Source organism: Helicoverpa zea, chromosome 2, assembly GCF_022581195.2.
Source record: "Helicoverpa zea isolate HzStark_Cry1AcR chromosome 2, ilHelZeax1.1, whole genome shotgun sequence".
Lineage (NCBI taxonomy): Eukaryota > Metazoa > Arthropoda > Insecta > Lepidoptera > Noctuidae > Helicoverpa > Helicoverpa zea.
This window is the reverse complement of record NC_061453.1, coordinates 7,917,235-7,939,529: the sequence shown is the minus strand read 5'-3', so window position 1 is coordinate 7,939,529 and position 22,295 is coordinate 7,917,235. Positions and strand designations below refer to the sequence as shown.

At 38.5% G+C, this 22,295-nt stretch overlaps 1 protein-coding gene across 2 annotated transcripts in view; it reads right to left on the bottom strand.

Annotated features, from left to right (window-relative positions):
* Positions 1-22,294, bottom strand: part of LOC124641661 — a 43,304-nt gene extending 21,010 nt beyond the window's left edge. Inside the window, exons 1-2 of one of the 2 annotated variants that reach the window (XM_047179835.1) lie at positions 22,047-22,294; positions 15,071-15,304 (exon numbers count right to left, since the gene is read on the bottom strand). In XM_047179835.1, the coding sequence (XP_047035791.1) occupies positions 15,071-15,285 (215 nt within the window). In that variant the 5' untranslated portion in view covers positions 15,286-15,304; positions 22,047-22,294. The remainder of the gene's footprint in view (positions 1-15,070; positions 15,305-22,046) is intronic. The other variant, XM_047179833.1, reaches the window with a different exon arrangement.
* Between the last annotated feature and the right edge of the window lies 1 nt (position 22,295).

Genomic DNA, 22,295 nt, shown 5'->3' with positions numbered 1-22,295 from the left:
ATGTTTAATGATACCTCTAGCTCTACAGCTGATAAGCGAATGCTCATTGTTATTTATAACAGCCATGCAATGTATCCGGCTTTTTGTGGGAGACCGATGACGTCATTTGAACTAAGTGTGGTTTAACAAAAAACTGAGAATTAGTCAAGATTCAAGTAATGATTTTAAAAGGTGAACGAACTCTTTATCTTTACAACCTCCTATTAGCAAGTGGATTCCATTCCACAGTCCACCTCGAATTAACTAAATCTAAATGTATATCATTTTAATTAGGCCGACGAGAAACATAGTAATTTTGAGTTGTAAACAATACCCCAATTGGACTGGGAACAAAAAATGGTTTACTTATGGCTACAATATTTCTTTCCGTATGATGGGTCATTCCGAATTGATCAATTTACCTTAATTAAAGCCTTTTACGTACAACAGACACCACGTCTATAAATGTTTAATGTTTATATCTCCCATCAATGGCTTGTGAAGAATTTGTAGCAAATGTCAATTAATAAACGCCGACATCGTGGAGAATGGATCATGGAAAGGAATGTTAATTCATGAATGGTAAATGGTACTAGTAGCATTTGTTAACATAACGCAGCCGACACGTTTGTGAGTAAAGGGCGAACTCATTCCGTGTTATAACTTTGATGACATCATTTGGAAGACGATACGATTACGGTTTTATAAAGAGGACAAAGAGAGCGGCTAATGAGAAGCGCACGTTGCATCAATTCTTCGAAATAATTAGGGCTAGCAGCGGCCCCGGTGCGGATGCCAAATTGACACTGCCCGGAGGAACCGACGGCGGAGCGCGCTCTACTCTCTACGTGGTTAAACCCTTTGTTGGCGGAGCCATTCGCATGCTGATCGTTTCTCTGAAACAACCGCAATTATACTTCTCTGGCGAACAGTTGACACACACACACGCCGCATAATGACGTCGCTCCCTTGCATTACAGTGTAATCGCATGCCTGCCCCGTCACGCACCGATGACAATAATAATAATCGCTATATGTTGTGGGAAATGGAAAACCTAACATTGAACAATTGATATGTTATTATAAAGTTAAAGCATAAAAGGCATATATGGAATGCTGATTCAATCATTTTAACAGTCTACTAAATTGTAAATGTAGAATTGATGACGAGCTTTCCTGTATAAGGAAAAGATCATGAGATAACTGAAAAATGCGCAGATATTTATGGCTGCTACCACTTTAACGCATTACTTTAATTTACTAAAGTGAATAAACATGCTTTAGACCAGAAAATATGATCCCATTTTGCAGTAACGGTGCTATTGCTTGTTGTAAAGCTAACAAGCAGAAAAGTAATGCGTCGAGCGCCGGCAACAAAGCGCTGATCGGGACACGCCACGCCACTGAGACGCCACGGCACACTCGCGCACGCCTCGCCTCGACGTCGTTATAAATCTTACACTTACATATCGATTTCCAATAAATTTCATCGTATGCAATTTTCGAATGTCATCGGATACATTTCGCTTAGCAATAAATCTAAATACAGCCATTTATTCAGACAGGCAACAGCTGTTAAAGAGTAATGAGAATAAGATGCACCGGCTCGTTTTTGCGGTACTCGTAATTATATGTACAAGTGTAAATACACGTTTGCGTTTGAGTGCCTATGTATTAACGACAGTGTTGCGGCAATAACTTGGAACATCGGAAACTAGCGTTGCATGCTGCAAGTGTAGCAATTTCATACAGTTAGTGCGGTTTAGGGATGCGCGTCGTGAATACTTGAATGTTGCGATTAGAAAAACCGCAAAGTACCGAGTCCACGACAAAAAGTTGATCGCATAACAGGTGAGCGAGAAACCGGCGGTATCTCCCGGCGACGACGCAGCTCGTTCCTCGTATTGCCGACCGCGACAACTGTATGTACCGCACGCCTAGCCAATGGACATACATAAGCTGCTGATGCACCATTTCGCCATTAACTGAAAGGACACAGTATTGCGACCACCTCAACCAGACATTATTCTCTTACTGCTGACCTCGGACGGACGATTAAGGGGCGTGTCGGTTACAAAAAACGCAATAAACTGTATTCACGACCACCTTGTCCTACATGATGCAGTTTATTAGAAAATGATTCAGACTGTACACGACGATGCGTCATTGCCTGACCATAACCCAAATAGTTACATTTGCAGTATTTTAACTGTTTCCTAGAACTGCGCCTCGCATCGCAGCTGTTTTTCTTGTAAATTAAATGATAACCGTAATCATACAAAAACCATCCTATCGATCGCGGCAGTTATACTTCTGGGAACCCAATCGTTCCATAACTATAGTTTGGGCTTTACATGTCTCACGTGTTGTGAACCTATAACAAAAACATTTCCGTTTCTAAACATTACGAAAAAGTGATGTTCTCAAGTGGTATTGTGATACCACATTAGTCATGATGAGTCTGTTTGTTTCGAGTAAGAAAACAAGCTGTCATCTAATTTAAACTTACAGAGCGATGCAGCAGGAAGATATGACCTAAGAATATGTAGCTAATTTTAAAGTCGATACCCTATCCGATACCTTTAACAAGAAGATGTATTAAGGCAAAACGGCTTCCAACTACATCAATAGAATTATCCGTATGAAAAACGTTGCAGGCTTAATAATTACATCGGGAGAGCGTTTGTCATACCTGTCATGTTCATGAGTCGCAAAGAAAAAGTTTGGAGAGGAAGGCGGTAGTTTGTATTTGCGTTCCTGGTGTCCAGGGAATGTAGTCTGCAGGCAGGTAATGACGCGTCCCGGAACAGCCAGGTGGCTCGGCCGGCTGCGTATGGGCAAGGAATGCCGCCGCAGCTTCGCCACGCCTGGGAACATCGGCAGCGCGACGTCCGCGACACATCTGTACGCGCCCGATTCAGCTATGATAACTGCTTTTCCTAACGTGTTCCCTGTTACCGTGAAATTATATAAAACACACTATGACTGTACTTTTTTGCTTTCTCTTGCTTATCAAACCGTGTTGTTAGGTTTAAGTATTAATATATTCTTGTTTGTAATTTGTACTTCTTCAATGTGTACAATAATGAAAACGGGGTTTCTGAAATCTACATTAAGATATTGTTTTTTTTTTAAAAAAAAAAAAACGTTATAGTTATTCGATAAAAAAAATTGTGTGTGTGTAATAATAATAATCATGTGTGTACTAGAGTGCTGAATAAAACGCCTTGCTTGAACGTTTTTCCTATAGTATAAGTTAGCTAAGTATTTACGACGTGGCTATTGGATTAATAAAGCCGCGATGTTCATAAAAAAGTTCTCTAGTACGAATTTCAATGTCGATGTGAAGCAGTCGTGTGCGCAGACTACGTAATACGCTGTACACAGGCGCTTGAATAGGAGTTAATTTCGGGCGGACGCACACCGAGCTACCGGTATTCAATGTACAGGTACGCTTTTGTATTTAAATGAAGTGAGCGTATCGCGTAATCGGAAACAGGAACCATCTACCAATTATGGAAATCTATCATTTGATAAATGTTTCTATAGAATACAACGCCACTGTCGCCATCCGAATGACTCTAAACCAAGAGGTGCCTCGTACCAGTCGTAGCGAAAATATGCCATTTAGTTACTGTCTGCATTTTGTCTAGGTACTTGGACAACCACAATTTTACTTGTAATATGGTAATAAATTGCCATTTATCATTTTCTTCGAAACAGTAGATGGTATTTATTCAAACAATACCCATTTTAGCATTCGGTAGCCGATCGCGGTTTCTTGGCACTACGTGAAACTGCAAGTGCACAAGAATTTATTATTGCTTCGTGTCACGCGACGAATACTAACAAGGGTAGTGGCAGTCAGCAGTGTCGTCCGTGCGTGCCCCGACGGCGACCACTCGATTGTGCGAAATATTAAATATTCAATTCCGCGAAACGGCCGGAAATGACTGTTTCATTATGCGCGTCGGGTGCGTAAAATGATCGATTTGGATGGCACCGGGCGCTGCCCGCCGGCTGCCGGCTGCCGCCGACGCTGCTCTTCTCAGATTCTCACAATTCCTGATAAAGATCGTTCTAAGAGCAGCGGACGTAACTAAGCATTCAAAAGTATTTAACAAAGGTTAGTCGGCCGAACAATTCGAAGTAATGACTGAATCTTCTTCTATTTTGTTGCCAATCTTTCATAATCGAGTCTCTTACACAGAAATAAAAATGAAGTCGTAAACTCGCAACAAATATTGTTGGTGGTCTCAGATGAGCAACTTTTTGTCAGTATTCCCAACATAAGTTAGCATGCTCTTATCGCGGTGCGAAAACACTGGTAAATGCACTTATTATAAAATAATTCAGACATAATGTGCGTGCTGGTCGTAATATACGTTGACCACCTCTGTAGATAGTCGCGACCGACGGACGCACGACATACGGTGACAGCATAATAAGTTCCACCAAGCACCGCGCTGCCAAGATGCACGTGCGATAGCGTATATTCGATTTACGATATTATTTCATAGGTTCGGAGATATGCGTCATATTCTAAATGCATTAAGTATAGGATATTGACATTTACACTGCATTGGCTGCTACGCAGAAATTGCAATATGAGCGGCTAGAAAGCTCATGTGCGTGATTGCGTGCGCTGGACAACAGCAGGCACCCGCAGGGCCGGCCGCGCGGCGGATCTTACACGCACGCAAGCATCTTCTCGCTAATCGGCCCATATATCGACAAACATACTCGTGCAATTAGTCTTCCTGGTAGCCGACGATACCTAATAATCCCACCAACTAGCATGCGCTGCGCTGTGCGATTGAGAATTACTTCGTATGTCAGTTACATCAGGATGTTCGAAATCGTTCGCGGCATCGACGCACATAGAATTATTTATGAAACACTAAATGCAGGCTGTTGGCATGCACTATTGAGTGAAACATTGAGTGTTATTGTAATAAGCAAAAGGTTTGCATGCAGCGTTTAACCTTGAATTAGGATAATTCCCTAGTACTCGAGAACAGGCTCGAGTTACGAGACATTATAATGAACAATTATAGCTCCGGCAAAAAGCTTATGTAAATTGCGAACATGACATTGTGAGTGTTATTAAATATCTGAGTGGCAATTAAGTGAGATACCAAGAAGTAGTCACCTACGCGACTCATTTAACGACGCATTCTGACGTAGACATTCTTTGTGAACAATATTTTACTAAAACACTAAATATGTAGTACTTAAGTTCAGTGGGTAGTACCTACATTATATACTAACTTAGCGACACTCTATCGTCGTATAAGCACTAAGTAGCCTTAAAATGTCTGTGCTCGTATGTCTACATTCAATCCGGCGTTATATTGAAAGCTTTCATGTTATCGACCTTTTTCCTCTAAATTATTTATTAAAGGTTATGTTTGCTTTGTCATCCTTGATACAAAGGATGTCTATTGATATATTATTTAAGACTTATTTGTGGGCCCAAGGACGACCCAAGAAACAATGGATGGATTGTGTAAGTCTATATATGGCTAGAAGGCAAATATAGAAGATTATGAAAGAAGAAAGCATGCTGCGCTAACCCTAAAACAGTTGGGATAAGGACAAGAGGAAGATGAAGACTTATTTTTGTGCCCCCAGTGACCAAGTAGATTACAGTTATCGGCACGGATATTGAGCCCTGACCTTCACCTGCGCAGAAGCGATTTACTGCCTTATTGCCTTATACGTACGGGTGCGCAAAGCGATCCCCACTCTTCCGCCGAGAGCCCAATATCCGTGCCGGTAACTGTACAATGTTTTAAATCACAACAATAGCATAGTAGACTACGATTTAAATTCAAGTAAATACCACATCATTTGATCCATCATAGTTTAGCTCCTACGCAGAGATCTGTAGGTGGGTGACCATTTTGTAACCAGAACCCTCAAAATTACTCAATTCAAAATCAGCTTCAGAATCGTGGATCGTTAGCAGTCCTCAAGAAGAAGCCCCAAAGAATTACTAGAAAGGATATCTACTTGTCTTGAAAGACTAGAAGGTGAGGAGAGGACTAGTTAGTTTTAGAATTAATTTCACCTCATCCCTATTATACTTTTGTATTGTATACGATGATAGCCAATTAAAGTAAAAGCCAATGCTAGCATATTTGACCTATGTCTGACAGACAAGAGCTGTAATATCAACGATGAGGAACAACGGGTTAACATCATGAATTTCATCAAGTATCTATCGTACAAGTAGTATTTACTTCTGTAAAATTAGAGGGTCTAAGTCTTTTTATAAATGAATTCCTGAAATGGTACGAAAACTTGTCTTGCCGTCCGCCGGTCTTCCGGCAGGTTTATTATATAATATTTGACTATTGAATGATAACTAAAATCATAGTCATAATTATATAGTGGCAGTAGTCTAATGTTGGTATTATATTGCAAATGTGTATAACTTCAAAACTACTTTATTAATTACATATTTTGTAATATGATTTGTAATATTATACTTATACTAACGAGTGATATTACACACTGCAACGTGTTCGTATAAAATATGACGCTATCAAGTAAACGGAGAGCGTGTTTTCAATTACAATTAACCTAGCATAGTTTAGCATGAATGAATTCTTTTTAACAATGAGTAAGTAAAAAATTGTTGACTCGTCCCCGTGTAGCGAGAAGGCGACACCTCAGTGGAGGTCCCCAAACGGCGACGATTCAATATTTGTTCGCGGAGGAGGCGAGGGGCGGCGACCGCGCCCGCCGAGATGCTGGCCGAATGTTAATTTTCACGATGAAGCCATTTGTTGGACGTGCACCGGCGTCATAACGAGCCCGCGCCACATTTCTCGAAACCCATACGATTCGACGACTGTGCAATGTCTATTGTTGCATGAATTATGCGGGCGAGAATTAAGTGTCCGACGCAGACGCAAGCTCAGGCCCGGTGCTTTGACACCGGGGCGATCGATTCACAGATTCAATGTGCGTATCGACGCAGCAAAAAATCGCATTCCTTGCGTTTAATATTCTCACTCGAGAAGCTAATATTATGTGACATTCATTTTTATCATGACACGGCGTTCACAATGAAGCATTTAATATGTATCTCCCCGTCCCGTGCTCCCGAGGTTCTATATCGGGTTTCCCATGCGAGCGACATTCCTCGCTAATGTTCGACACGGTGGTCTTACAATGATCTTTTATTTTAGCGTCAATACTTCATTGCTACCAGGATATGAAACAAAGAAAGAAATATGTAACTGCTTACCTATTTGGACAATCTTATTGGTAATTTAAAATACTATGTCGTTAAGTTGAATACAGAATACATTATTACACGGTGATTAAATTCTCAATGGTTGACAAAAACTATAGAATGGGGACGCACTCGACGATCCATGTCATGTCAATATTGGCTATTGGAATAGAACGTATTTGAGAAGTAAAAACACCGGCGTGTGAACGGACCGGTGCCGGTGGTTGCAGCGCTGCTCGGAGCCCCGACCATGCGATCTCAGCAAACTGACATTTCCGTTTGAAATCATTACTGGTCACAGCTTTCCAAAGAATGAAGTCGCTATATTACGCGTAGTCGCGTACCGGTAAAGTCACGCGTTTCTATTTTACACATCGCGATGAGGTCTTTGACTATTTGTTCCGAGAAAATAAACGCAATGGAGTTCAAAATAAATGACAGTCCGACGTGCTCGTATAAATCATATTACAAATTATAATTTTACGTATTTCATTATGTCTAAAAACAAAGTTACTTATATAAAAACTGATTGTGTGGTTGTTGTAAGAAATGTGGCACATCAATGTGACATGAGTGTCACAACAGACGACGAGAGCCATTTAATGATCGTGAGATAGACGCCCAGGTAGCCGCTTATCATAACTAATTTGTGAGGTATTCGAAGAACGTCCTCGAACTTACTGGTGCCTGCAGGCTTTCATGTTTCCTGGACAAAACGGACTATATGTATAAGAATTTTTATATTACTATGAATTAAGATAGGTTTGAGAAGAAATATTGTTATTAAGAAAACCTAAAATACGAGTACATTAGGGCCAACTCAAAGGAATCTAAAAAAGGCTTTGTCACAATAAATTGAACACATTCGCGTAATGTTATTCATGAAACATCATAGATCAAAAGCTGTAAAGATATAAACGCTTTCGAGAATTAAAGTGGCGAATAATAGAGCATCACAAATGTTACGCAAACACCCTCCACTGAAGGATACGGCGGCGGGAGCAATCTTGGAGGACAATACAATATAATTGGGGGTTCTATTCATACGGAACACCTCCTTGTCTGCTATAACAACTACGGTGAAATATGTGAACAAAAAATATTTACAAAGGAATTGTTACCTACTTTAGAAGGGAGAAAAAAGAATAACTTAAGGGAGATCAATATTGTAGATAAATAAAACGGTCCATTGTGAAGAGTGGCGTGCGCATACGAGCAGCCTCGACCTCTCGTCCCGTGTGCTAGTAGAGCATACTACGAACAAAAAGAAATGACCTGGCTCATGGCTGATTCATCAACGCTGACCGATCGCGAACGCTTTGTCTGGGAATTTTAAATCGAGAATTCCCTCAGTTCTACATAATGACCTGTTTCCGTTAGAAGAATTTTGATGATCTTGAAAACTCTAAATAGTAAAGGTAGATGCGAAAACTTATCTCAAGGAGCTGATTACAAGAAATCCATTTATGAGTATTAATTATCCAGATCCGAGAACGCTCAGGAAATCGTTAGCTTTCATCTTAATTGTATTTCCGTTCCGTTTCAATGATACAACTTAGCTATGTTTATTATTTCAGTAGATGAAATAGGCAAAGATCGAGGGCAAACAGTATCAATTTCAAATAATCTTTTACACGGTGTTAAGTAGATAACACAATCACCGAATTTGTAAAACAAAGTGAAGCCTACTACCTGAATGAGGACGGTTATAAAGTCGAGCTTTAAAAATAATCGGATGAACAAATCGAGTCATTCGAACGTGTCAGGACATGCTGTCGGTTTTTATTTGGGCCCAGTGGGTTGTCCATGGTCGTTTTGTGTATTTTATGGCCACTTCATTAGAGAGTCCGATACTTATTTTGAGGAGCTGCTTCTATTGACACATCAATTGAAATTGAGCAAGGTGTCAAACCACCCAAATAATATACAAAACGAAATGAGCAACATTTACAGTAAAACGCAATAACGAATGAGCGTGTATCAACATTTACATTATTTATGGGAGAAGAAAGTGTAAAAACCGTTTTGACGATTCCTTGCGATAATCTGTGCAAATGTGCAGTATTTTTTTACAAGATAAAATACTAAACAGTGCTCTCTGTGAATGGTTTGTTGACTTTGAGAGATAACAAGTTTCTTACAAAAACTTCACACCACCAAAATAATTTTATTACAATACAGTCAATCACAGAATGACTTCAATGATAGAATGAATTTGCGGTAGGTATTATCTCGATGTGTGTAAGAGACAGATGCGTGACATTTAAATTTTAACGGTGATAAACAAGCTACGAGTGGGGTAAAGAGCAGGAGAGATCGTTCATCGTTCCCACAGCAGCGGTGCAGGCAGCAGCGGGGGACGATGCACGGCGGGGGGCGCGGGGTGAGGCGGCGCGCAACAAAGAGCCTTCCGGGAACCGCCACAATACAGGTTTGCGGCGACGTGCGATACCTTCGCAGATACCGGCCGCGACCGGCGACCGGCCAGCTACACCCGCACACTATTCACAACGACAACAAGCTTTTGTCAACTAAATAAGACTGAGGACCCAACGGTACACTCCACCCGGCTCCGCACAACAGACAAACATTACTTCAATGGAACATCCGCTACAAGTTATATCAAGATTGTGGCTTCTCGCTAATCATTATCGGCCCGATAGCAATCAGACGTGACAAAAAATCGCCAACATTGACTTAGCACGACAGTACCAAGAATTGTAGTCAGTATGACAACACGAATATTGATAAAGTTCAATGTTGGCCAATCTAAAATCAAGCTAAAAGTGATTAATCAAGTCTTGGCTGAACTGCTTCAATGAACTCAGGCAGATACGGATGTAATATTATTTCTGCAAAAAACAGTGACAGTATCTAATTCTCTCCTGTAAAGACTGAATAAAATAAAGGGTTAAATCAGTAGGAAGCAGTTTAACATAAAAGTAAAAGTGGGGTAATAAAATAAAATTGCCAGGCTGTAACCCGTTCTGGCGTGTGCGCCGTTGGCGGTGGATTTATTACAAGACACTGACATGCGCATGTCACTCTCGCTCTGCCCTCGTGACTGATACCGCAGCGAAAGCCTAGCCTGAGTCCACTCCAAGATTTATAGCCTTTGATAGATTAATGTTGTACAACGACCAACAAAGACTTTCAGAATAAGCATTTGAGATACATTATGCAAGTTATTCTCATCAAGCGCTTGGATTCACTGCAATCCCCGAAATGTCTACAAACTTTAGACGCATCGATGGACACCTGTTCTCATTATTCAAGTCACTATTTACTTTGCAGTAACCAGTGGCTTAAAAAATAAAGACTTTTCGCTTAAGAAATTCATTTTCTTAATGTTTCAGCACGCAAACTCCATTTAACCACAAAGTAAGGAATGTGACAGTTAAGCCACACAGTCGTGTTGACGATTATATTAGTAAGAGGTAAAAAAAGAAAATTGCCTATTACAAACGTCAAAGGTAATAAAAATTAACATCAACAAGACGTTAATGCTACTAACTGCACGATTACAGTAATCGCTAATGTCAAGCGAACTAATTTCACGCATTAATTTATACTAAGTACCAGCTTACAGCTACTCATTAGTCATTGCCTTGTCAGTGTCGGTGATGCTGTCAATGGCTGTGATAATCTGCGTTTACGATGCCAGTTTGTAATGTCCAGTAAACGGCGACCTGTCATGCTATAGTGTCCGGCTGTCTATCAGCTCTGCAGTCATCGTATCTCCTTACACAAAGACCAGCAGCTACATAAACAAAGGGATGGTTATCCATTTTACGGCCTGCATTGTATGCATTAATCAAACCAATAAAATCCTTGGAATCAATAAAATCTAAAGTACAATAGTGACTTGTTTATACATAAGTATTATGCATATTAATTTATTGATTCGATCGCTGTGTAACGCGCTTGGTTTGTTATGAAACTATTTACTTACTGATTTCTCGGAATTGTCTCCGGTAAGCAAGTACCTACCACGTGCGTAGTCGTGTCGCTATTTTATGGCGAAATCACTGTGACGTTGGCACAACTACGCCAATCCGCGAATAGGACTACATTCAACACACATGTACCTCTAGATGACTGTGCGCGTACAAACATTTTGCATATGTACTACAAACCCACACAAAAATATAATCAGAATCCATAACTTAGACAGAAGCCAATAATTATTGAGTTATAGGTATTGATTAGTGAACAACTATGATGGCATGAGCGATTTTGGAAGGGAAATGATAATCACGCTTATAGTAATTGTCCATAGATTATTGTGCTCAGAGTTCTTTAAAACGTAGCAAAGACACGACAAAACTAACAGGCTAATAGCACTAGGGGCATACATATTGATAAGGGTTGTTTCTAGCATGGTGTTCTAACCATCGTCTTTGTTTTCAATAGCCACGTGCAAAACATCCAAGATCCATATTGTAAAATTGCAATAGTAATCGCTGACCAAGAGTTATGTAGAGGCAATTTTTCAGCAAGAGCGTACGAAGATATTGACCAGGAACCATAATTTACTCGATTGATTCGTTCGCATCAATCTGATAAATGTGGCGCCAAACAAGGGCTGCCATATCGTACCAATTGTAATCGGTAATTTGATTAAGTAAGTGGTGATCGTGATTCATCAATTGCGATAATGTAGCTGGGGTGCAGTCATTGTAATGTGATGCACAAGTTATTCCAAAATAAATAATCTAGGTTAAAGATAGACAGGGTTTTATGTTCGTGATTGCAGAAAAATATTGCTATGCAATGACAGGCTTTTTTAATGTTCCGTAATTATCTGTCGACTGTACATTGAAATCAATAATTGCACATTACTGAGAACTTTCATGAGGTGCGTGATGATGTTATGGTTATTTTGCAATTTAACCAGTTGTTACAAGTGGATAATGACATAATCCATTGGTCCGGCGGCCTAGAGTTTTCATATCACAAGTGTTTTGAGTCACGCAAATAAATGTAGTTCATTCGGGTATTGTAAAGATTATTATATCTTTATTTATATTCAGAATGACACAATCTTAGAATTATTTAGTAAGTTGCAAAAAACAGGTTGGTCAACAATAAACTGTTCGTAGCGGCGGCATTACCAAGAGCTGTACGTGAGCATAACCTTTATATTGCAGGAGTAAAATATGTATTTTTCTCGGTTATAATATGAGTTCAGGTATACATCAAAGATGGATGCTGGTGGTGACGGCGGACAGGCGGCGGGTGGCGGCCGGAGTAACGAGTAGCAATCACTACTTCTGAGAATCGTACTTGTTTTCGCACCAGGTGCACTCATGCCGTACATATTGATAAATAACAGCTCCGTCGATTTATGCTCAGTAATAATTCTATCCCAAACAATATAGATAAGTGCGAACTGACATTATTTGGCAATAGTTTACTTAAAAGTTTGAAATATAGTTATTTTATTAGTTATGTGTTGCTATTCAAGTGGCGCGAAGGACACATCTTCAGATAGATAAGTAAATGATAGAGCTCAATATGGTAATTTAAAGCAATATAATTAATTCATTTTCATCGAGAGCATACTGACGTCCGCATTGTGAAGCACTTATAAAAGGTTGTAGCAGGAAATTAATTTTCCTCGACTGAATTAAAAACGGAGCAGAGAGTGCACAAACAATGCAACACAGTTACTTTGAATAGCGCACGTGTGACGAGGCAATTCGATGAAATCGCAATACCAATTGATTTTTTACTTTGCCTACAGGAAAGCGCGGTTACTGGAACCACAAACTGTTCATCAAGGGCATAATTGTTAAAACTTTTACTGAGAATTACAGCGCACACTGTGTCGCATACTGCATGAAATTAATTGGCACTCACTGTAACGTCAATATTGGCAAGGTTATCTGAGTTTTTCATCAAAAAGAAATACATCCTTTTATGTAATATCCTACTTCCTATTAATAATATAACTTTTAATCTATGTGCAGGTAATTTTCCCTGGGATACGGACGAAACTGCAGAGGGAAGCTAGTGTTTAAACATACCAAAAGAGAGGATATGGGAAACTGATCGTTTTTACAGCACTCTCTTGGCAAGCGACATTTTGATTTTATTAGTTTTTGTTTATTTCTCAAAAAGGAGGAGGTTCTCAATTCGGCTGTTTGTATTTTTGAAATATGTACATATGCATGCACTTTATGAAAATCCGTCCTTTTTTGTCTGGCAACTTCCAAATTAATTTGCGCAAACTTAAGATCTTCCTATTATAATTCAAATGGGAATGGGTTTCAAACAAGCGTTTTCAATTATGATCTAAATTATACATAGAGGTAGACTTATCTGCAGATAGTATTAGCAATTGGAGGGTTCAAAAGAGATCAGTGAACCGGGTCTTCCTGCATCGAAACGAACGTATTATTGACATCTACGTAGGAACAGATCCATTGCGATTCAAATCCTGTCAATGAAGTTTATATTGCAATATTGAAAGACGTAGTACCGTGTAGACATGGTGAATTAATGTATTCTTAACTGAAATATTTAGACTAAGCAAAACCGATCAATTTCAATACGCAAAACGAGTATTAAGATTGAAATCCAGTACACAAAGGATTACGGTCATATCATTCCGTCGCAGAGATTTCAATAAGTCTAGCATTTTCTGCGAATTGTACAGCTATAAATAAACCTCTCCATCTTTCTCTATAATGTCAATTCAATAAAAATCTGCTTCAATTTTGTTTCATTCACATGGCTCGTTATGACGTCACCTTATGTCTAGATGTGACTTGCGTGTAAGTAACATTTATCGATATATTTATTTCTCACGGCCGAGGTCATTAATATTTTGTGGACGGTACGGCAGGCGGCGGCGATGTAAGCGCAGCATTGGTCACAAGGAGTGGGGGCAATGCCCATTGACACACTAGGCGATTATCAATTATTTTTGCGCACACAATGGACATTATTTCCTAGAAGCTTTGTGCTTATCGGCAGCGGTAGCGCACACCTGCCTGTACCACCGTACCGAAATTTCGAACGATTTTATCATTTTTGGTTCTTGACGCTTTTTATTATGATGATTTTATTAGAGAAATAAAATATAATCATGGCTCTATTTACAATAACATTTCAATTAGGTAATAGGCCCAATAATTAAATGCTTCAATTGAAGCGGAGAGAGAATACATTGAATACAAATTAATACTTATGGCGATAAATAAAATGAATGAAATATCGCCACGGGCGGCATGCAATTGGCAGGTTTCCGGCTATAATAAAAAGTTCTAGCTAACTTATTATATTTACGTTTGTGGGTTTCTTGTCGGAAACTCGATGTTTTTAACGTATATGAAGGTTGTTTTTCTTTTGTTTAGGCTTTTATCAAGCAAAGGTAAACGGCGAATAAACTCCAATGATACCTTTTTTATGTCGATTATTTTATGTTCATACTAATTTGTCTTTGTGTTGTGGACTATAGGAAATCTTTCTCAAAGAGTGTTTAAGGAAAACTGTTATTCTTATAAAGTAATAAAGTTCAAGATTTAATGATTATGAATAAAACTTACAATACCAAGGTTCATTACAAAAAAAAAACATTACTTAGTACAGTAAGGTTTTGCTTTTAATCCTACATTAAAGTAATTGCATTGGGTTCGGAAAATTGTTGCTGCATTAATACCGTGAAAAGTGTTGTTTCATTGGAACTTGTTCTAGGATATCAAAGCAATATCGATGCTAACAGGAAGCGACTGGAAATTCGCTGAACACAACTTTGACACTGAGGCAGGACGCCCACTTCTAGCGCTGGGGCGTGTTGAATAAAAGGAATATTTCTAGCAAACTGTGAGTAATTCTTACCATTCAATACTCCTGTAACCCTTCACACAGCAGTGGATGCTCTTGAACTTGTCTTCGAAGCCGTACTCGAGGGGTACTGGCTCCTTGGTGAACTGCATCCACGTGGTGTTCGTGCTGAAGGTGTTGACTGAGCAGTAGCTGGCCCCTTGTGCGGAAGCCAAGCCCGACACAGCGAGCAGGCCCAGTAGGCCACACCACGCTGTCCGTACACACATTTTGACCTATTGAAGCATCCTAGAAACACAAAAAATATATTGTAGGCGAAACCAGGGTTGTCATGGCAGCAAGAAAGACATAAGTAGGTCAATTTCAATATATAGCAACAACAAAAATGATGGATCACGTAGCGCAATCATGTGAAAGTAATAATATCAAATCAGTCTGAGGGTGTACAAGGGTATTGGTATTATGTGGAGGATAACAAGTCGAATTATGGTGACGAGATATTTTCTTATCGAGTGTAATCAACATTCTAGCCGTCACAACGTAATCATAGCATAAGTACACAATGAATCACATAGGGAAATACCTGTTTAAGTAATTGTTTTTGTATACATTTTTTTTGTTTCAAATAATGACGCAATCTAACGAATGTTTAATAGACACATGGGCATGTTACTAGGTTGATTAGAATCATTTTGGCAGAGAGAGCCATATCAAATAATAGCCTTTTCAGAAACGAGATTGAAATACATATTCTAATAATAGAGTTTTCTCAGAATGAGAAAATTGCATTTCTGAAATGATTATTGAAGTATTAATTATTAAGTATGTAACTTTGCTTGTAGGCACGACGTCTGACATTGGATTCTGCAGATTAATTAGCGGTCGGATTTAATTAAACACTTTTATAATCAAGATTAGCTGTACATTTTATAAACTTAAGGGTGCGTCCACATCTGGCGAATGCGCCGCGAATGCGCAGCACGCGAGCCGATCGCGAGCTGTCCGCGAGCTGCGCGCGTGCAGTCACTGCAATAGTTCGGTGCGCCTCTTTAGCGCAACTCACGCAAGGCTCGTATAGAGCGCGCGAGCGGCGCGCGATCTGCGCGCAATCAGTTCTCGCCCTTACAGTTCCGTATATTGGCTCAGTACTATCGAAGATGGCAGACGTCGCGCGCCGCCTGCGCGCCGCTCGCGTGCGGCGCTTAGGTCGCGCGCGAGCTGCGCGCGGGCCAAGCAGAAGCGGCGCACGAACAAAAATGCACGCGCGCAGCTCGCGGACAGCTCGCGATCGGCTCGCGTGCTGCGCATTCGCGGCGCATTCGCCAGATGTGGACGCACCCTAAAAATCATGGATTTGACAATTCGATATGGACGGATTTGTGGATATGTATAATTGTACACCAATTGTAATTTCCATAACAACACAATTTGAACTTGACAAGTATTTAATAACCTTTAGACTATTTAAATGTTTAATGGTTTAAACACTAAGTCGGTACGTTTACAGTGACTCATATTCCTTGGATTGTAATGCGTATTGTGTTAGTTACTGAAAATTCTCTGAAAAAACACAACAGACATATGAAATAAGTAATAACCAGGTAAACACTTGCATTTAAGTACAGAAAACATAATTGACGTCAGTTTAGTAACTTGAAGTAGAACCTACTTATGATCGGTTTAGTTTGTAGGTACCTAGGGCTATTAATAGAAGTTAATAATGTATGCGCCGACACTTAAAACATTCTGCATCTTGAACAAAATGCTAGTTTGAAATGTTTGAATTAGAGACGCATACTTATAGCTCTATTTTTCGTTGTATCACTTTTCACCAAATTAATGAACGCATTCATTCGGTAAGTAGGTATGACATAAACATGGATATTTTGACATTTTCCCTTAAGTTTGCATTTATTACGATATAGATATCAACGATCAAAAAAACAAGGAAACATGGCTCAATTAAGTATGCTTTCCGAGTTCGCATAATATTTTCACAAATATAGCTAAACCGCATTAAAAAAGTAGCAAGGAAAAGGTGAAGGAAAATCAATTTAACAACTTTAACAGACTGTACCTAAATTCGCAGAATTAAACAAACTGCGACTACGGTTCTTATGTAACTCGGCATAAAGTTGAACAGTTTTGCTGTTTCATGAAATACAATAGAAATTAACTAGTAGTCCTACCTACGTAATTGTATTTTACTAGAAATTGTAACGGGTTTCGAACACGGTCATGATAGAACAATCGATCACTTCGACCTTGACAGAAAGTACCACACTATGGTACAAGGATTAAGTTTATTATGATAGTCAGTCCTAGCATAATTGACATTGTACTAATTGTCGCGACTCTTAATACCGTTAGGACGTAAGCTGTGTTTTGAGCTATTTGAAAGAAACTTCAAAGTAAAAGACAATAGAAAAGTGAGCGGGCGGTAAGACGGCTTAGCGAAAGAATGAAGTGTAAATCCGGGAGCTGTATGAAATGAAATAAAACTTGAGACAAAAGTAAAACAGTTTTCAAAAAATGCTTTCAGGTTTGTCATATGCTGCATTTTATTAAAATCTTTGGATATTTCTTTCTTCACTGCAAAGTCTGCATGTGAATTTACTCGCACGCGGAACCCATGCAATATTACCTAGGTATTAAATAGGTTAGATTTATTGTAGGTTCCATAGAATCGTCGTATTATCAATTCATATGTTATGTAGGTATATAGCCTTTTTTAAAGTGATTGCTTAACGCTAGCACATTCCTACTGTGCATGTACGAACTTATTTGTTTTAGTAGCGCACTAGCTTCTGCCAGCGGTTTCACCCGCATCCCGTGGAAACCACTGCACGAACCCGGATAAAAAGTAGCCTATAGCCTTCCTCGATAAATGAGCTATCTAACACGGAAATAATTTTTCAAATCGGACCAGTAGTTCCTGAGATTAGCGCGTTCAAACTAACAAACTCTTCAGCTTTATAATATTACTATAGATTTGCATTTTGCGCTAAGTATTGGCACTTTTTATTGAAAAATCGTAGGTCCTAAGACGTTTTACGCAATGATAAATGAAGTGCGTCTATAAACCCCTTTACTTTCATTAAAGATTGTATTAAAGTTCAGATTAAAAATACATGAACCTGAAATAAGTAATAAGAATCGTTTGAAACCTATCTGAATATTAAATATAATAATCTTTCGTAGGAATTACTAAATAAAATGGCCTAGGTATAAGCAATTCCGAGAATTGGTAGTTGCGCGAGTGACGGGGCCCTAACCCAGTCGTTCTTAGAAAAGCAATACTTAATGGCAATGCAGTGACTAGTTTTTTGGTACATGACTACGTTGAAATCATACCTAATCGACGATGTAAAATTATCGTGTAACAATTACACGGCGATCACAATAGACTTTAATTAGAAATATTCCGCCTGTGTATCCGTTTCAGTCGCTGGGAAGTTTGACAAACATGTCAATCATGTTCAGCCTTGGGGAACTAGGTAAGCACGAAACTGAGGGAGTGTCGCTGTTGGTTAGCCCACCAAATAAGAGCCAATGATGGTACCTATACCTGCATAAATCGATAGTAAGTACCTAATTAAGGTTAATTGAAACCACTAGATCAAAGAATTTCGAATCCTTTACTGTGTATAAAGAGTTATTTTCTCATGCTTTTGATAAAAAACGATACTAAAACTAAGTTGATTTCTGAATACTGAATCAAAATTAATATTGCATGGAAAGGTAAAATGCCGCTATATCGCTCGTTTCTGCGATTTGAAAAGCTATCAAGTTTACTGAGAATGGGATCGGCAATAACGTGGAAACGATAATGCCGCGATAAACGAAACATGTCGCATTGCTTACGTGCTCGATTCAACCGAATATCTGCACTTCTGCAGTCGGCAGCATCCGAGTACATGCTACAGGTGAGCTATACAGGTATACATGTATTTAGATATGCAGTAGTTGCACACACGAGTCGTTCTTGTAATACAAGGACCACAAGCTCGTTCCGCGGCGAGGCGAGTGATTTTTGCAATTACCGACAGGCGGCACACATATCTGTCGGCAATTTGCCGCTCCTCCCGCGAGCTCCGCTGATCGGCTTCTCGGAAACGCACTTGCATCAACTGTGTACCCGGTTAGTGCGATTAACGCACTAATTACCGCGCACGGTACCGCCTCCGTATGTCGCGACTGCATATACCTACCACCTCTGTCGGTGACATTTGTGCAGCCGCGCAAAAACACTGCCAACCAAGTTTTTTACGAATTGCCATGTTTTTTTACTCAATTTTAATTTAGCTGTTCTACATTAACTGATCTGTTCTGTATTGCTTCGAATGGAAAATACCTTAGATACATACTGTACCTAATTTTAATATAAATTTCTAGAATAACTATTAATGTCACAGTATGTTGCCTGCCAAGGCTGCACAGAATCTAAATGTACTTAAATCTCGAGCAGCCATTCATGAGTTTGCTCAAACATTTGTATTCAAGTTAGTATTTTGCCAGGATGCATACTATGCATTTTTATGTACATTTAATTTTCCTTTACGTTGCTATGTTGACATAATTTTGTATTTAGTTATCACCTAAATAGGGTAAATACGCCAAATGTCGGCCTCCCCCCAAACTTCGGCCGTCTGTACATTTTCAGCTTGCATTCATTCAAAAGGTAATTAAGTGTTAGTTTTGCTCCTCGAATTGCATCCTTGGTTTATACTCTATACGTACAAATCGTTACTATCCGATTCTGTCACTTACTCTTCTCATACTGAGCGTCAGTAGCGATTGCGCCGTTGAAACATCAAATTCGCACGTAAAGTAGCTTACTCGAAGTGAATACTCACATTTTGGGGATTGATATTAGAACGATAAAACATTTATTTATTTTTGTTTTAAGCTTGATTGTCACTAAAGGGTTATTTTTACTATATTTTAAAATAGTTTTTTCAGCGTTTTGCGTATATTTTTCAAGGAAAAATAGGAGGCCGCCATTAGGACAACAGTTTTGACTTAAAACCGGAGTCTCGGCCGTGGCCGACTTAAAGCAAATGCAGTCTATTTTATAAATTCCTATTGTACTAATTCCGTTGGCTTAACAAGAGAATTTGCAAAGCTTATAGGCAAACAGATCTATTTTACGTTTAATAGCCAAATAACGGCCGGGGTGATATTAGTTGAATCTCGAGAAATAAGGTACAAGAAATAGGGGCCGACATTAGAATCGTAAATAATCGTAATGTCGACCAGCCTCGAACTCAAGCGCCACTATACAGGCTGATGAAAAAATACTTTTATATTTTTTCATTTTCTCAAAATGAAATAATTTATTTATTATAATTCATTATATCGTATAGGAGTTAAGTTTAAATGTAGGAGTTGACAGTATTGTAGGCATGTTTATGGTAGCTTTATAGTTTGATACTTGCTATCTATTAAACCGTTCTTATTAGCTTAAAAAATATAAATGGTTGGTCGTGAATACGACTTTTTTTGTTTAGGGGAAACAAAAAAATATTTTACTATAAATTAAACAAATACAATTACAAATGTATACTTAGTATTATATTATAATTCTGCTAAAATAAATCATGTTAATAATATTTGTCACTGCCTTAATTTAAAACAGCCTATACCTGGCCGACATTTGGAAAAAACGCAACCGACCTTGGGCCGTGAATGGCCGACTTTAGGGTTTTTCTGTTCTCGACGCATCTAAGCCTTATTAATTTTTTCTTTTCGTAGAAATATCAATCTTATGCCTATAAACATGACATAGATTAATCAAACTATCCAAAACCGCATCAGAAACTATCTTTCGTTGGAAACTGACGGTGCTATAGCGAACCGCAATCAGAAAATCTCTAAGGGGGCCGACATTTGGCGTATTTACCCTACTTCAAACTCTAAAATATTGTTCCATGACTCAATTTTCTCAGTATGTCATTGTGTGTAATCTGATTTAATATGAAGTGTTCTTGTTTATACATGTAATTAAGCTCTAGTATATACAGATTGTTAGTCTGTCATATAAAGATTTCTTTATACTTAAAACTATTTTTATTATCTTAGTATGACTGTATTAGTAAGCATTACAAATAGTGATGCAATGGTACTTGTTTAAACTTGTAGAAACTGTAAAGAATGGATGAATGTAATAATAAAAATGTAATGAAACAAAACATGCATAGCTTTTGATGTAAATAAATGTGACCGTTGTAACATATGTTTTGATTAGGAAACATTTGAATGAGTGTCTAGGAAAAATAAACGGGGGAAGTCCAATACAATTGTTGTGCATATTACGGTGTTTTTTGTACGTTCTTTGATAATGAATCGTGTAATTTTCATAAAGCTAAAAGGTTTAATATGTAACATTCTTCTTGTTTAAACCTATTTTTATATTAGTAACTCTGTGGGACAAAAATATTGGTATATTTGATACAAGACTATTAATTTCATCTCACAAGTCTATGCGGCATACAGGTATTGACTTAAAACCCTGACTATTTTGCAGCTAATAGGAACCTTTGTGTGAGATATAAGTTTATAAGTTCTATTTTGAATTAATTATTAAATGTTTTTACTTTAAGGTAATCAAACCACTAAATAAACACTAGTTGATACTTAAATGGGGAAGCACATGGCTCCACCAAATAGACTATTGTATTGTTTAAAAAAAAACATTCATTTAAAAAAGTACTAAACATTGTTTAAAATACCTTAGGGTACTAGAAAAACAGGAAAATGTGCATGCAAGGAAAGTGACTGAAAGTAAGAATAATGCAAATAGAAAAGACCGTGATGAAAGATAGCAAGTGAAAGTATATTATTGCACGAATCTTAGTAAAACGTATTGAAATCGTAACTGTGAATTTAGTGCAAAACCATGTTTTATCAACACGAGTTGTACTTAATTCAAAATATAAATAGCATCACGTTCATATTCCATTATGTACATTTCACACAAGGCATGTAATCTAAAGCTTTTCAAATAAAAAAAATATACGGCATTACTCACCGAATCTGCTGGATGACAGTCCAACTTTCCAAGAATTGAAAATACCGCAAACTCTTACTTCAAAGTATATATCACAATTTGTTGTGTTACACCACACTCTATAAACTGTCCGTATATTTATTTAATAAATTACTTCGTTTTATACTAATATTTATATCGGTAACTTAACTTTCGATTTATGAAAAGAACACAAATCTCACCGGTTTCCACGAGCAAACGCATGCGACTGACAGCGATTATGACAGCCAG